This window comes from Podarcis filfolensis, assembly GCF_964270895.1.
Source record: "Podarcis filfolensis genome assembly, chromosome: 13".
Lineage (NCBI taxonomy): Eukaryota > Metazoa > Chordata > Lepidosauria > Squamata > Lacertidae > Podarcis > Podarcis filfolensis.
This window is the reverse complement of record NC_139615.1, coordinates 49488247-49506004: the sequence shown is the minus strand read 5'-3', so window position 1 is coordinate 49506004 and position 17758 is coordinate 49488247. Positions and strand designations below refer to the sequence as shown.

General features: G+C 39.3%; 2 protein-coding genes and 1 long non-coding RNA gene across 5 annotated transcripts in view; 2 read left to right on the top strand and 1 right to left on the bottom strand.

Annotated features, from left to right (window-relative positions):
* COBL (cordon-bleu WH2 repeat protein) overlaps positions 1 to 17758 on the top strand; it is a 422273-nt gene that overhangs the window by 250947 nt on the left and 153568 nt on the right. The window lies entirely within an intron of this gene.
* The window catches only part of TMEM245 (transmembrane protein 245), a 49689-nt gene that overhangs the window by 18929 nt on the left and 13002 nt on the right, over positions 1 to 17758 (top strand). The window contains exons 7-13 of one of the 2 annotated variants that reach the window (XM_083582732.1): positions 2146 to 2169; positions 9562 to 9666; positions 10531 to 10613; positions 11723 to 11813; positions 13074 to 13172; positions 13688 to 13819; positions 14377 to 14499. In XM_083582732.1, the coding sequence (XP_083438858.1) occupies positions 2146 to 2169; positions 9562 to 9666; positions 10531 to 10613; positions 11723 to 11813; positions 13074 to 13172; positions 13688 to 13819; positions 14377 to 14499 (657 nt within the window). The remainder of the gene's footprint in view (positions 1 to 2145; positions 2170 to 9561; positions 9667 to 10530; positions 10614 to 11722; positions 11814 to 13073; positions 13173 to 13687; positions 13820 to 14376; positions 14500 to 17758) is intronic. The other variant, XM_083582733.1, reaches the window with a different exon arrangement.
* LOC310748230 lies at positions 4855 to 9555 on the bottom strand. The gene is made up of 2 exons (XR_014541227.1): positions 8059 to 9555; positions 4855 to 7680 (listed from the first exon to the last, which is right to left on the bottom strand). It is a non-coding gene; the product is annotated as an uncharacterized lncRNA (long non-coding RNA).

Below are 17758 nucleotides of genomic sequence, written 5' to 3'. Positions count from 1 at the left end.
ACATGGGCTGCAATATTTAGCTGTGTCATCCAACTTGGTTGATACCCAGCCTCATGTGATATTTTCCGCTTCCAGCTGCATAATGTTAAGAGCTGCTCCGTATCTGGGTTTGCAATGCTACATGTTTTGTGTGTAGCATCAGTGTGTCTGCTGTTGAAAGAGTAGGCACATTGGACATTATTGAGCTGTGATGTTCCATCAGACAGGAGTAGAATGAATCGCTGCAGCAGGACAAGGTTTTTTTTATCTATCAGTTTGCTGTAGAGAGCCAAAGGAATGCTTCGTCAGTGTTTTGAAAATGCCACCCATATTTTCCATGTTGTAAGTTTTTCCTGTGCCACAGAAGAAATAAACTATTGTAACCAGTAAAGGAATAGAAACCCATCAGAGGTCTGTGCAGTTCTGCTGGCAGTTGAGAGCAGATCTCATTAATGGGAACAAACTACTTAAATATCCTACTGTTGTATTCACTCTACAAAGGCATCATTTTATCTATACAGATTTGATATGCCAAATACTGCCCCTTGGGGGGCGGGGGAGAAGAAATTTTTCCTCCTTTTTCTTTGGATTCTGACTATGATAATACCTCAAAATTTCCAAGGCGTGTTGGTTGCCAGAAGCAAAATATTGTTGGTTCTTTTACCTTTTACATGGATATCAGGAAGTTTCCCTTCCAACCTTTTGTCCTAAGCTGGTGCATCAACAGGCAAAGATGTGGCACAAACTGGGCATTTAAGGGGCTCTTGAATTGTACTTCGGGAGAGTGACAGACACTCTGAATCTCTTTTTGATTTCTTTCAGATTGGTTCAGAGGTTAGGAAAGTATCAAAATCCACCATTTCTAGGTAATTGGGTTGCAGCAGCCTCCTTAAGTCATTCTTATTTGGCAGAAATTTGCAAAGTGGTAGTGTAATTTCCTGTACACACTTTTTAAGGCATTGAACAATTGATGCCCTTAGTACATGCAGCATTTAGGGGAAGGGCCTTGCAGAAAGTAGCTATTCATAAAGTTTTAGTCCCTGGACCCCACCCTGGGACAGTACAGTGGTACCTTGGTTTACGAACTTAATCTGTTCGGGAAGTCCGTTCTTAAACCAAAGCGTTCTTAAACGAAGGCGTGCTTTCCCATAGCAGTGGGGGACTCAATTTACACTCAGCAGGAAGCGGAACATTTTCTGCTTCCAAGGCAAAGTTCACAAACCAAAACACTTCCGCATTTGCAGCGTTGTTCATAAACTAAGCTGTTCTTAAACCAAGGTGCCACTGTACTGATTTTTAAAGAATTCTGAACATTTTTGGAGTGCCCTTTTGAGACATGGGAGAAGAAGATATCCTATTCCTGTTCTCCATGACTGCCAGAGGGCGTTCTGTGCATGTCTGTGCTGTCCTTTGGGTCGGTAGTTGATTAGGCAGGGAGCCCTGGGGTTATTCCTATGGTCCTCTTCTTTTCTCTATACAGTTGTCTTTCTTGCACATCAAGTTAATGAGTTTTGTTATCAGTTTATAGGGTTGAGGGGTTATTCTAGTTTAGTCTGGGTAGAATGAAGGCTCCTCCCCTTGATGGAGCAGCTAAAGTGATTGCACCTTGCAAGGGGGGAAGCCTGCTGCCAAAGATTTTTGGAATGCCCTTGGTGAGTCAGGGAGAAGAAAAAATACATGGTAAGTAATCTCCTTTTCTCTTCCCTATCTCCAGTCCCATGGCTTGTTAAATGAATTTAGCATTTTTCTCACCCCAGAAGAATGAACCCTTTTAAAGAGTGTCATCCAAACAACCCCAGAAGGCGGTTTGTTTTCTGTAGGCAATGCAGTTGTGTATATTTTAGCTCACAGTGGCCCATAAACTTCAGCTCAGAATACACTAATATAAATCAGCAGTGCAATCCGACTTTTGTTGGTACATTGCATGTTTTAAAATTTTGAAATACTGTACATTTTTTTTTCTGATTGAAAAAAAGGTTTTGATGGTTTCTGCCACGTCTTTACGGCTTTGATGAAAGTCTGTCTCTGGAATGGTTTCATTTCATTCCTTGGATAATCCAGGGGTGTGTGTTTTTCATTTTTGCACTACAATTGCATTCTTCAATAATTCTTCACTGTCTTCTTGTCTCTTTCTCTTCTGCGTTCTCCCACTTTCCTTCTCCCAAGCTGTGGCATTGGCTTAATAAGAAGGTAAATAAGCAGACAGTTTGTTTGCAGTTAATATATTTTGTGCCCTTTCCCAGCATGAAGTGGTTTTTGTTTCTTGTTGGTAACATGGCTTGCTCTTGATTTGCATCACAGCAATTTTATTCCAGGCCATGATATAAGCTACAGAAGGTCATTCAATGCCCTCTAGTTTTCTTTAGCATGCTTGATGAAGAAGGATTATGTACTGAACATTGACATTGAATGATATATGTTCCATTTGCCTCAAATTGAGAGAACCAAACTCCACCTAGCTCATGTTTATACACAACCAAGAACTTGAAGCTGAGGAATAGATATATAAACCTAGGTAGAATGCTCACACAACTGTTGGTGAATAATAAATAATATGGTCTTCATGTAAGCATATTACTTCATTTGCTGTCAGAAGTGCAAATTGGGTGCCAGTAGAAGAGAGTTATTAGCAGGAGAGGAATGGCAAGAGGAGGGTGCTTGTTTAACTCTTGCCCTTTTGCTGCTTTCTCTCTGCCTCCCCTCCCTGCAGGTGGTTTCCCCCACTTACCTTCCCAGGCAACCAAGAAATGAAATTACAAAGAAAAGCAGGGAGTTCAGCAACCCTTCTCAGTTCGCTGTTCTCACCTGTAGGTATCCCCTCTCTGCTTTGGGAGCCCCATGTCTTGCTGCCAAACACAGAATTCCACTCATCATCTCTAATTGGCTTCTGGGGGGGAAATGTTTCTAAAAGAACATGAGGATGGAGCTTTTCAGTGATGTGATGGTGAATAAAGAATATAGAATGTGGGCAAAACATGGATTACCTGGGATTTTCATTTGCAACTGGGAGATGAGAGGCTTCTAACTTGATGTGAAGAAGCTTCTGAACCTGGAAGGTTGCTGGGCAGGGGAAGGGAAAGAAAGCAGAATTCCAGTTACTATATTGATCATCATCTCAGGTTCCCTTGACTATAGTTTTTTCTATACTTTTAATATTTGAAATTGTTTAAGTCTGCTTTGAGCTAGTTCAAACAAAACCTAAAAGCCTGTTTAAGGAATTACGATGAGCCACAAGCTTGTGTATTCCCCCTCTCCGTCTGCACAAATTGCCCAACCAATTAACCATGGCTGATATGTCTACACTGATACCATTTGGGAAGTTCAGTAGAATGCAATTGGCAGTTGCAGCTAGAATTGGTTTTTCCTATAATGTTCAAGAAAAAGCTATAAAACATATAAATACATGGTTATTCCTTGCATATGGCTTTTCTTAACCAAGCTGAAGCCAGTTCAATGTAAATTACTGATAGGCTGATCTAAGATTGATGGGACATAAGATTGCATATGTTTATTTATCTCTTAGTAGACCTAATGGGCTGTATCTTGACTAAGTCATATTCAGAATAGACTATTGATTTCATTAGGCCTACTCCCATGTATGATTTATTCAGATACAACCTGATCCCTGCAAATACTGATTTGAGAGAAAAATTGCATTTTTGCTCAGAAAGATATTTCGTACATAATACTCTATGCACAAATATTTGTTTGAAAAACACTTAAAGATGTATATAAAATATTTGATGCTTGCCATGCCAAATTATTGTGTGCGATTCACACAGGAAGAATGTGCTTTATCCTCAAAGGATGATTTCCATCATATAAACATTTAAATTAAATTTCATTAATTATACTGAATTCACTATTTAAAACAGTTTGAAATTTTATTCACTGCAGCTTTCCCCCCTGAAATTCTAAGAATAATACTCAGAAAACAATATTTACAAGAATTTCATTTAATGCATTTATTTTGTCCTAGGGTTCAAAACACAACTTTTGTGTAAAGTTATTTTTTTAAAAAATAATTAAAAATGAGTTTCATTGACTACATGCTTACTCTTCCTTAAGTGAATGACCTTCTGCGACTTTATGGTTTGGTATCTCTAACTCATAGATAATCATGACATTTGTTTGTAACTGTTAATAACTTCAATTAGTTACTTGATTATGAAACTAAATCACTAATATCTTAGAATATTTTTCTGTGTGGGCAGGAAATGCAATCACTGATTACGACCAGCCTGTTAAGGGATAGTGGATGCAAGTTTAGCTTAAGTATATTTCAACTCCTTACACATAAAATACGCAGATGGTTTGATGCAGAATTCAAGATCACCAGAAAGGTAAAGCGTGATCAATGAGGTGCAAGGTGCTCTTGAGTTAAAAAGAAAGCCATTCATTTATTTGCCGCTAGCTCACATTGACTTGCAGCAAGGAGCTAGAGCACACATTGTGATTCTGATCCTTTTATTGTGGTTAAGGAAGTGAACTGTGGGGTTTCGTTCCCTTCCGCACAAACTCCCACCATGGCTTTAACTATTACTAAGCCTTGTGTCAGCACTGATCTTAACTGTGATTAATGCTAACCTGGGTTTGTTATTACTAGGGTTTGACACCAGAGTTTGAAGCTAGTTACTCCTTCGATAAGGGATTAGGGGCCTCTTGTGTATCAGCCCTTAGTTTATTTCTGAACTATTGGAAAACCTTCAAAGTCTTGACCTAAATCAGAGTAGCCAAGAAAATTGCATGATTAATCAGATGATTCAGTCATCAGTTTGCACCCATGAAGGAGAGGGATGGTTAATGATACACCCAAGAGGATTGGCAGGCTTGGAGGATTTCCAAGGGTTGCAGAAATATTTTAAAAACTTTAAAAAAAAAGAACCCTAAGGGGGAAAGAGATCCCAAAATACTTCAGTGATGACTGAGTACTCAATAGCCACAAAACGGTGTCTGTTGCGGGTGAAGAGTGGAAAACTGGGGTGGGGAGGATGGAATGTAGTGGAGTGTTCTAGAAAAGAGCATGGTGACCTAGTTGGAACAATGAACAGGAGCATCCTACACTGCAACATTTTGTTGATGGTCCCACTTGTTCCGTAAGTGTGAATAAGTGCATCTGTAAATAATCCTTTTGCAGTTGCAAGTAAAACATGTTAAATAACTTTTCCAATGTGTTCACTTAATGTGTGCTACAGTCCCAAGTTAACATCACATGGCTAAATTTGCTTATTTCTTTCAGGGTGGCCTTACTTATGCTTGCATAGTTGAACTTTTTATTCCTTTAATGTGACCCATGTATAGAAGGGCTGTGAGACAGCAGTGCAAGTGTATAAAGAGTATATAGTAATCAATAATAAAAGAGGAACATAAACCATTGTTCTTCTTTGTACTCCCTGTTCAGGCACACAAAGAGGGTCCTGTACAGAGCACAATTCAGAAATGTGTAGAGCTTAAACTAGCACATATTTAGGAGCCAACTGCACCCGCTGAACTAACCATGCATGCTGTCAGAGATGGACGCTACACCTTCCTGCTCAGTTCTTCAACTACCACCCAGCAGCACTGTGGAAAATATCTCTGAGATCTCATGATTCCACTCACTCTAATGTTCTGTTCTGTTCTCTCTGTCTCTCTCGTTCTCATGTGTATGTGTGTGTTCTCTACTTTTGATTTCACTTCACTGTTATTTGATGTTACAATTGTAGTGAAGTGTCTGTGGTGCAGCAACTATTTTAAAATTGCAAAATGCATAGGAGACAATGACAAACCACTGATAAATATGACAATTATAATATTTCTGTAAGAGAAGAGCACAGGGTTTAGAGTGGTGTTTGCTGTCAGAAGATCATCAATATACACACATGTGGGTGATGCTTTTGGAAAGAGCTTCCTGTCTCCCAAGTGAATGGTTAATAATGCCTTGGCTATACACAGCCAGTGTTGGTGACTCAAGTTGTTTACCTTCTCCAGATGTGCAGGTAATTGTTTCAGTTTCTGAAGAGGAGACCAAGGAACGTTCTTCCCTTCACTCTCCAGGTTGTGATGTGAAGTACCCACGCAAATCAATATTTGTGCCACTCCTTTCCACTTCAATAACACTTCCACCACTCCCACTTTTTGTCTCTGGGCTGGGAACACCATTAGGAGTTCCACCAAGGTGATCATTAGGGCTTGTTCATGTTTGAAGAACAGAGATCCTTTGTTCTCTATATTCCTCTGTCATGTTTACTCCCCAATCCAGGTAGAGACTACTTTACACTAGAGGGAAAGTACTGCTATGCTGCAACCTAGTTCCCTACAATCACAGTGGCACCAGCATCTTCCTCCCCTTGAAGGTTGCTATGAGGATCCCTAGCCATCTTTACGTCTTCTGGATTACTGCTGCTGTGCCCTGGCAATTGTGTCTAAACTCTCCCGGGGTTATGATGATGTGTTTATAAAACATTTTACATACTTTAACGTGCCTTCCCTTCTCTTTCCATGGTTCATTTTGCATATCTTACATCCCTGCGTATTTTATAATAACTATTCCAATCGGTTTTCCTCTATTACATCCATCAAAAATTATTCATGTTGAATTTATCTTAATGCTGCCAGCATTTTCAGTTGTACACAGTTAATTTCCATATACCCAGTAAACGTTTTCCAATCTTCTTTAAACGTATGTTCTTCTTATTCTATATGTTAAATCTGCAAGTTATGCTTGTTTTGTCAACTTAAGTTGCCAATCTTCTTTAGTTGGGACCTCACATACTTTCCATTTTGGGGCTAACAAAACACAGGCCACAGTTGTTGCATACATAAATAACCCTCTCTGAAACCTGGGGATTTCAGTCTGAGTTATCCCCAGCAGAAAGGACTCTAGTTTTGGGGGGAAAGTAATTTCCAGTTCATTATAAATCATTTCCTAATACTCTTTTATCTTTTTACATGTCCACTACATATGAAAAGAACCTTCCCTCCACCTCTTTACACTTCCAGCACTTATTTGATTCTGTTTTGTAAACCTTAGCAAGCCTACTCGGAGTTAGATACCATTTATGAATCATTTCCAAATAATTCTCTTTCAAAGAACAGCATGCTGTAAATTTCAAGTCACTTTTCCAAAGTTTCTCCCAGAGGCTAAAATCTACATCTATTGCTCAGTGCGTCATTGAGGCTTTAACTAGTTCATCTTTTGTTTCCCATTCTAACAGGTTATATACATTTTAGACAAATGTTTATCTTTGTTTTGCAGGAGTTCTTTTCTGAATTGTGAGCTTTTTTCCAAAAAACCGTTCTTTCTGTCTAATTTAAACATGTAGTATAACTGATGATATTGCAACCAGTCCATAACTTGGCTCCTTAGGTTTTCCATTTATTTCAGTTTGGGTTCCTCTCCAGTGAAATACATCAATTCCCCGCCAGCCGCCTATTGTCTATCCATATTAACTCTCTTAATTTTAATTGCCTCGATGGGAGATAGCCATAAAGGTGTTAATTTTCACCTTCCAAAACCAAAGGCATGCATACCAGCCATATTTTAAGTTGTGACCCCTAGATCCAGGATGTCTGCATTATCCAGTGTAATCCATTCTTTTAACCAACACAAAATAAGATGTATTATTAACCAAAATAATACATTTGCAGGTCTGGCACAGCAAAACCTCCTCCATCGTTTATATCTATCATAATTTTATGTTTAATTTTTGGCTTTCCCCCCTGCCAAATAGCTAGGGACGCGGGTGGCGCTGTGGGTAAAACCTCAGCGCCTAGGACTTGCCGATCGTCAGGTCGGCGGTTCGAATCCCTGTGGCGGGGTGCGCTCCCGTTGCTCGGTCCCAGCGCCTGCCAACCTAGCAGTTCGAAAGCACCCCTAAGTGCAAGTAGATAAATAGGGACCGCTTACTAGCGGGAAGGTAAATGGCGTTTCCGTGTGCTGCACTGGCTCGCCAGATGCAGCTTGTCATGCTGGCCACTTGACCCGGAAGTGTCTTTGGACAGCGCTGGCCCCCGGCCTCTTAAGCGAGATGGGTGCGCAACCCTAGAGTCTGGCAAGACTGGCCCGTACGGGCAGGGGTACCTTTACCTTTACCTTACCTGCCAAATAAATTTGGAAATCTCTTTTTTCCATTCTTTAAAGCAGCCTGAATTGTTTACAGTTGGGATTGTTTGGAATAAAAACAGCATCCTTGGCAATAAATTCATTTTAATGGCTGAAATTCTACCTAGCAGGGAAAGCTTCATTCTCTCCCATATCTCCAACCCATCAAATGTTGCAAATGTTCAATATCCTCTGATGTTTCATTGGTTGCTTTCTGCATTGCCATCCATGCCAACATTCACTGGCCTTCTGGTATCCATAGCCTTGTCTGTTCCTTGCTCCCCGCCCCCCGCCCCAAATATCCCAGACCCAGAGCCATTTTCTCTCCTGGTTAATGTTGGTATCGGCGCCAAAACCAATAGCAAACACAGTTCTGCTATTATTGGTACTGATATCAGTGCCGATCACACTGCCTCTTGCACATACTCTTCTGGCTCATTCACAGACCATGGCTTCCATCTCCTCATTTCTGTTTTGCTTCTGGTTTCACAAACAGCATTTGTGCCTCTTACTACTGAATTCCTAGCACTTGAAACTCCCATTTTACTGCTAGTATTGTTGGTCCCCATAGCTGCATGTGCAAACCAGCAGTGCTGCTTATGTTACCTGCACCTCTCCAAGTCACTAAAGACTTGTGAGACAAATATTGTGTTGATTTTACTGTTTTCTGATCATACTCTGAGGACAGTGCCTTCAAAGACGGGTGGTATAAGTTACATCTGGTGTTAGCAAATGGGCTAACAGAATCTACATTTAAAACCGTGTAAGTTTGCTCAAACATAGGCTCTCGGCAGTTAAATAAATGATGTGGCATACACTAAATGTGTGTATGTGTGGAAGCACCCTGCCTTTCGTTGATGGAAAGGAGTTTGATGGTTAATGTTTTTGAAAATCATTTGTAGTTACAAAGGCACCAAGTTAGCAGCTTATTACAAGCTATACTTTCCATGCATAGATAATGACCCTCTGGTTATTAAATGCACGAAGCTGAGAAATTAATAAAAGTTGCTCTTGAGTCTGGTAAATTATGTTAAACTATTTTGAAGGTTATTGTTCTGTGTTGCGGTGCTGAGTAATAAAATCTCTTAATATTTCTCAATTCTAGTGCTGTACACTCTGTCTTATGTGTCAATGCACCTATATTAGTACGCTTTCTTGCAGTCAACATGTCAGTTCCATGCTTAGTCAAGTTTAAACTATTCCCATTGAAATTAGTAGGACCTGTTAGTTATGACTAAGGCTGCAATCCTGTGTCCACATCCCTGAGAATAAGTCCTACTGAATTCAATAGGTCTTCTGAGCATACATGGGTAGGATTGTGTTGCATGTCTCATGGATTTCTGTGGGCCTGTTCTAAGCATGGTCTAAGTCTGGATCCAACCAAATTTCACTGAGAGGAAAGGCTGCTAGTAGGAGCTGAGTATGTTTACATGCAATTTTGATTTCTAAATGTTCAATGACTTTTCTGTTTTACCTTTCCCCCTTTTTGTTCTGCGCAGATGATCGTGTGGCTGGAAAAAATGCTAGATAAAATCATTAGCATTTTCATTATATTTGTGCTAGTGATAGGCACCCTTCTGCTAGCTCTGCTCCTTACAGCAAAGGTACTGAGTCCAATTAAATACAGTCTGTTTTATTGATGATAGTTATGCTTTCATGTCTACAGTACATAGTTGCCTTTTAACTTTGTTACTTTTAACTTTGATATGTGCATGACTATTTTTTAATAAATACTTTAATTTCAATTTTCAACGGATATATTACAGGAAAAGTAACTGTAATGAAAACAACAAATATTTAGGCATGTATTTGCATAACTATTGGGAAAAGTATACAGTGGACGCTCAGGTTGTGAATGTGATCTGTGCTAGATGTATGTTCGCAACCCGCAGCTGCGCGTCTACGCACGTGCGGGTTGTGATTCAGCGCTTCTGTGCATGCACAAAGCGCAATTTAGCACTTCTGCGCATGCACAACCGCTGAAACCCGGAAGTTACCCGTTCCGTTTCGGCAGTCTGTAACCTGAAAAAATGCTACCTGAAGCGTCTGTAACCCGAGGTATGACTGTACAGAAATGATAGTAATAAAATAATGCTATATATAAACTAATTAAAAATTCACAGTGTTAGGTCCTTATGAAGTTTCATTTCGGCTCCTTGTGGGCTCTTGGTTGATTCTGTTTGGGAACCATAATGGTTTGCAATTCGTTTGGGAAAATAATATTGTCACTTAACCCCTGAGGCCAACCTTACTTTAAGTTATCTGTCAATAGCAAAATATCTGGTTTAGTTTATTGCCTTGAGGTTTACGTAGCTTGTTATATTATGACTGTATTGCATTATCTGTATAGCACAAAAAATGTTTTAATGTTGCTTTTAAATCCTAGGCTCCATTGCCTTTCCATTAATTTAGAACATGATGTATGCTAAGTTGCATTAATTTCATTTACATTTTCCCTTCTAACTTAGGTGCACCAAGAAAGCGTGCATATGATTGAAGTCACAAGCAGCTTGATCAATGAAACTGTAGCCAATCATCCAGAATGGGCCAAGTAAGAATACTGAAATAATGTGATAGAATTTGGAAGAACAATTCTGTAAATGCCATACCCAGTAGTGTACAAATGTTCTCTTAATCTTAAGTCCACAAATATGGTTGGCACAAGTAGAGGCAGGATTTCTCAAAACAAATTACTTTCTAGAATCCTTTGCTAAGGAAGAGGTGATTCGGTCATTTGACATAACTGCAGATTTATGTTCTTCAGAACACTTAACTTTGGATTAACACCTACTTGCTATCATTTAAATCAGGGGTCAGCAAACTTTTTCAGCAGGGGGCTGGTCCACTGTCCCTCAGACCTTGTGGGGGGCCGGGCTATATTTTTTTGGGGGGGATGAATGAATTTCTATGCCCCACAAATAACCCAGAGATGCATTTGAAATAAAAGCACACATTTTACTTATGTAAAAACACGCTGATTCCCGGACCGTCCATAGGCTGGATTTAGAAGGTGATTGGGCCGGATCCGGCCCCTGGGCCTTAGTTGGCCTACCCATGGTTTAAATCCTTTCTCATTGGGAACAATTAAATTTATAAATAGTAGGAAGGGAGGAATTCTTAATGCTACTTATATTACCAGAGCTGATATTACCAGGCTGTACTCCTTTGCAGAATGCCCGTGTTCAGTGCCAAGAGACATGAATATTTTCTTTATAGGAATCAACCCCAAAACTATATCCACTATATGATGAGAGTGATTCCTATAGAAGCATGTTGTTTGCCTTTGATCTAGATAAGCCTGCCATATTGTTAGAAAATGGAAATTGTTAATAAGATTATAGTTTTAAAAAAGAAGCCTGTGTGTGCATTTGACTGAAATCAAAGTATCACAGGACCAGTTTAACATGCCCCAGGGAACTTCAGGTTTATATTCCTTCAACAACAGCCCAATGCACCAAGTTTTAAATATCTTTTGAAATCCTGAGTAGACTTCTAAAAGCAAATAATTAAATGGCACGGGGATATTCTGTTTGGGGGAGAGGGATCAAAATCCCACCGGGCATGGCTAATCAGTATTTTGTATCTCGGCCGTTTATTATAATGACACAAACAAATTGATCTGTAATAGTAATTTTTTTTTAATTTACTTTTTAAAACCAGCTGGCTTCCTGAAGCTCAGGTTTTTCAAAAGGCTTTGAATTCAGCTGCCAATAATGTCTATCAGTATGGCCGAGAATGGATAACACATAAGGTAAGGATGAAACCAGTCTTTCTGCAACTACCGTATATACTATAGAAGAGCCTTGTTATTATGCCCAATATCCATCAAATCAAGAAAATACAGTTCAGTAAAGAAATTAAATTAACAGCAGAAAGTTTAAATCTCTGCTCATTTTAAAGAACTTGAACATGGGATCATTCCAAGGACAAAGAAGGGAATAGTCTTATTACTTGATTATAGGGATTACCAAGTTAGAAGACAATTAGGAGAGATGCCTTTTTTTCAATGTCTTCAGCTAAGAAATCAGTAAACTACTACTCAAATATAATGCCCTGAAGGATTTACAAGCTTTGAAACACTGATTTCAGATGTTTGTAATGTGCTTAATTTATAAAATCATTGAAGATCTGAACACTTGGCCCCACTCTGTGGTTTCACATAGGTGCTGAATAGAACAGGGAGCAAAATAAAGCTCTGTGGCATACCATGAGGCAAAACAATAATGCCCGGGTACCACCTTTTAGAAATTGCCATTGAGACAGTAGAACCACTGGAGTACAGTCTCCCCGATCCCTGGCCCAGGCAGCTGTTCCAGAAAGATTCCGTGACTGATGGTTTTGAAAGCTGCTGAGAAGTCCAGGGAAATTGGGAAGATCATGCCACTCTGGGCGGCTCCTAACACAATATTAAAAATACGATAAAACATCAGATATTTAAAACTTCCCTAATAGATGTTGACAAAAAATGTCCTGGAGTTGCATGGCAATAACTTGTTCTAGCATCTTTCCCCAAAAGGAACTATTGGTCAGCCAATAGTTAGAATGCTCTCGTGGTCCAGAAAGGTCATTTTTAGGAGTGGTCTCCTAAATGCCCTTTTCAAAGCAGCTAGGACCACTCACTGTCCACTGCTTTTACAAGGAAGCAACATGTACAATGCTTCCCTGGGCAGGGTCTGCTAGACTGCCATGCACTAGCTTCAAAAAAAATTTTTTATGAAACAAACAATAAATTAATTAATAGTGTTTATGGATTAAAGGAACAAAAGATTACTTTACAAAAGGGGGGAGAAAACAGCTTAGCTGAACAGCTAGTGGCTACTGGCTTTCTGCGACTTTTGCAGTATTGCTTGCAGCAGAATAAATGAAGGGAATCCACTCAAGATGGATTACTCTCTTTAGCTAGCAAATTAGTAAAAAAATGTAAACAAAATTAGATTTCCTGATACTGTATTCACTTTGACATGTTGCCTTTCAGTTATTTTGACATAAAACTCCCTCTTGTATGTTGTAGCTCCACAAAATATTAGGAGACAAAGTGAACAACACCGCTGTGATTGAAAAACAAGTTCTGGAGCTCTGGGACAGACTATATCATTCGTGGTTTGTGAAAGTAAGTATCCCAGTCTATTGACTCAGGGCAAATTAATATTAGCGATATTGGCAAACTGAAAAGACAAACCCCACAGTTAAATAAATTCAGTATTTCCTGGTTCTTGTACTTGCATGAAGGGAATCGGGTAGGAAATGCCTGAGCTCAAGGTTTGCTTCTAGGGTTGGGCGATGTCAGCATTTCAACATAACAATCAACCGGCCAAACATCGTTGAGGCAGTTTTACCCCAGCGCTGGTGGTGGAGGGAGTCAGGCACAGGCAAGCCCCACCTGTGATACACCACCAGGTGAAGACATCAGCGCGCTCTGGCTCCCAAACGAGTCCTGAATTATGCATCAATATATCGCCCAGGCCTGTTTGCTTCTGGGTAAAATTGTCGGGTGGATGGGGAGAATTTGAGCAGGCTCAGAGAGTTTTAATAGTGTGTGTGTATCCCTTGTAACTTCATGCATTCCTTAAATAATTCACAGAAATTTTGTGAGCACCAGTTAAATGTTTCTCGCTTATTTTACAGAATGTAACTCATTCAGGAAGACACAAAGGACACAAGCCACATTTAAACCGTCAAAACAGCTGGCCAGGTGACATGCTTGATTGGCAAGATGTTGCCTCCTTTATTCATGAGAACATTGAGACATTTCTTTCGGTGCGTGCCTTTAATAGTAAAATGCTATCAGTTGCCTCACTGATGTCAAATAGGTTGTTTCTAGATCTTTGTCTAGATCCAGATCTATTTTCTTTATGTATCCAAGAAGTGCTCTTTTTAGAGACAGGAGAGTCTGACATCCAGTTATATTTTTGATTATGTAAAGGGATTTGAAAGACCAAAGTATATGGAAGATACCTGTTCCCGTTTTCCAAACTGGATTCAAATATCTAAATATATGGTGTTAATTCACAGAAAAAAATATTCAGTTGAGTAAAAAAGCATCCCCTGCTTTTTTATGTTTTACGTTATGTTTCACCTATTAGGCTAGGTGGTTTTATATTTTTCATGGTAGTGTTTCAACATAGTTTGAGTCAATTTGTATTTATAACAAAGAAAATAATGGGGCTTTCCAGTCACAAGATCCACTGCTGCTGGCACTGATGCTAACAAAAATCTCCATATGACCCTGACACGTTACGTATTGAAAGCACAGTGTTTTTCAAAACAGTTCTGCTAAGCTAGTGACTTCAGGATCTGATTCTGCTCTTTTCCAGATCCTGGAATCCCTCTGGATAGTGATGAGCCACAATGTGAGCCTCCTTTTCACCACAGTTACAACTTTAGTAACTGTTCTCTTTTACAGTGGCACTGCTCTTCTCAATTTTGTGCTTTCACTGGTAAGTGCTGGGGTTTTGGTTGTTGTTTCTGGAAAAAAGGGTTTACATTTCTTCAGGCAGTTACTTTCTTGCATTCACTTATTCTTGAGCCTACTCACTGACAGGAGCAGCTATATCTTGGGCTGTAGACCATCTCCTGAAGAGGTTGCAGGATCACAACTTGGTTTTCCATTAACACTCTCACTAAATTCTATAGGCTTTATGCGTTTCTGTCTGCTGAGACACTTAAAGCAATGCATACACACCCTTTAAATGAGTATTGCACTGTTTTATTATGCTCTGATGGTGCCAAGTAGAGAAAAAAGAGAATTTTCTTGCCTGTGAATTCTACGTTTTTGCTAGATAGCTTCTGCCCTGTAGAGTGGCCGGTCTGTATATATTGTCAAGAGTGTGTGAGTCTGCATGAAGCAGAGCCAGCCAGCCAAAGGGGTAATGTAAACAGCAGCACTTCTGCCACTGGCGGTGAGAGGAAGGTGTTCCAGCATGCGGTATTGCTGCGCATCTTTCCTAAACCTGGACAGAGAAGTCGAGCAGCAAGGCTTTGAGGAGTGCCCTGGCTCTTGCCAAATTTGCTGAGAGCTAGGAGCGTTCCTGCATGCCATGTTGCCAATTGGCTTCATGGGAAAACAGAGCTGTAATGCATGGAGGAGTTCTCTGACTCCTGCTGAGTTAGGAGAGAGTCAGGGCATGGCAGTGGCAGACGTTTGAAAGGAGTGGGGCGGGATAGATAGGAGGTAGCAATTCCCATTTTGCCTCAGGTGGCAAAACTGGTCAGGCCATCCCTGGTAAGGGCTATTCTTTAGACATTAGATAGTCATTTCTGGTACCTTCCTAGCTCAGCTGTTTGGTCATATCATCTGCAATCAAAATTATTCTGTTAACTGCTGTACAGAGTGGAGAGCACCTCAGTATCTGAACCACTGTCTGGCAAATGAGTAGACTATCAATATTTTATTTGCACCAGTCTCTGAAAAATGACAGGTATCCTGTATTCAGTAATATTTTGGTGAGGAGAAAAGTTATAGCAAACTCTGTTCTTCCTATATTCCTAAGAGGGTAACTCCATATCAATTGATCTGATTTTTTAAATATTTTGTACACTTGCTGAATGATCAAAACTAACTTTAAATCTAAAATTTATCTCATCCCGTTTTTGAGTTATGAGGGTTTGAATTTTTTTTTTAATGATATTTTTGGCCTTGCCAGACTACACATAAACCTACAAAGCTCAGCCCAGATTTAAGATATTTCAAAACTAAAAATACCAATCTCTTCAGAACTTCATGGACTTTAATATGATATGTCACATGATGGGTTTACTTTAAATTTTTAAGTTAAGTTACAAAATTTTAAATTTTAAATTAAAATAATTAAATTAAAATAATTAAATTAAATTAATACCATTTTTAAAATTTCCAAAAATGTATTGATTATGTAATATTTCTAAGAGCTACCTGCAAAAAAATTTTTACATACATGTCTACCTTACTGGGTTCTATTTAGGATAAATGGGTCTTATTGGAGTAAAATATAACAGAATAAACAAGACTTCAAAATATCAGTTACTTCAGACATTTCATTAGAAAGTTATTCAATTGAAAGGTATCTGAAAAACTAATCAGGCTATTCTTTAAAAAATATGTTCCAAAATGTGTTGCTTTAAATTCAAAGTTTTAATTGGCAAGAGTGGAGAGAGCTTTATGTTAGCATGTGTGGCTAGTTTTTTCAGTGTTCCCTTTGATTCTAAATTTGGCATACACAGCTGTGTGGCACAACTAGTCATGTTAGAGGTGATTTCTTTCCATTTAAGTTTTGTGTTACGACAGCTGCGATGCTTGTGGGAAATTTAATGGCTGGAACATAGCCCCAGGGCTTGTGATCACCTAGATATTGGATATTGAGTTGGCTTATGTCAAGGGCTCTGGCTTGGGAATGTGTGATTCCCCCCCCCCCCCTTAAACATACAAGCAATGACCTGCGCTAAGAGGCTATTGTAGGTTTTGCTGGGTGATGGGAAAACAAGCACAGCTTTCTCTTTTAAAAAAAATGCTAGAAAAGAAAGGTTTGCTAACAGTGTTGGGTCCCTTAGTTGCAAAAGCTGAGTTGGTAAAGAATGGAAAGAATATCTGCCCTTTGGGTTGGATAATCAAAATACAAACTTCAGTGCTATTGAAAAGAACTTGAAGCTAACTCTTTAGGCTCTTTTCTACATTTAGAAAAATCAAAATGGCAATGTTGGATTCTTAAGGATTTTTTTTTAATCACCAGAAGTATTTCCTGAGTATAATTTGAATTGGAAATGGAGAAAATAAAACCATATTTTTTTATATATGTATCTAAATATATTTGGTAACTGCAGCAAAACTGCTTTTTTACAAAAGAAATTTGGAGCTTGCAAAAATAGAAAGGTTCAAATCAGATAGGCAATTAGTAAATAAATCTAGCAGAATTATCCATAAAGAATAGTACTGTAAAATATAAAACAGATGTATACAGTGTATCCACTGATGCAAAATAAAGTGTAACAGATTAGTGCAGCTCAGGGAAGCTTTGCCATCAAGCTTGGACATGGTGGGGGAGTGTTAAGGTACATATAGTCCCAAACAAAAGTTAAGTGGCTTGGTCGATCTGAGCTTTGAGTGTCACCAGACATTTGGATAATGAACAGCCACCAAATAGCTGCAGTCTTCAGGGCCACCCTTCCCTCTTCGTATCTTCGTTTGATGTGCATGTATTCCAACACTGCAGTCAATAAAGCTTTTTTAATACCACATAACAGGATTCTAGTTCTGAATAATGTTGCAGCTAACATAAAAACGATAATTTCTTTCAGGTGGAGGTTATTAGATTGATCAGTGAATGTGGATGGGTCAGAGGGGACGTCCATTTCCTGCAATATTTTATTGCTAAAAATAACCTTGTTATGGCAAAGATTGGGTGAGATGGAATGTTTGCAAATAACGCCATCACCAAGCAAGGCTACAGTGGTACCTCAGGTTACATACGCTTCAGGTTACATATGCTTCAGGTTACAGACTCCTCTAACCCAGAAATAGTGCTTCAGGTTCAGAACTTTGTTTCAGGGTAAGAACAGAAATCGTGCTCTGGCGGCGCAGCAGCAGCAGGAGGCCCCATTAGCTAAAGTCGTGCTTCAAGTTAAGAACAGATTCAGGTTAAGAACGGACCTCTGGAACGAATTAAGTACTTAACCCGAGGTACCACTGTATTCCAAAACGTTTTGTTGCCCAAGGTGAAGCAG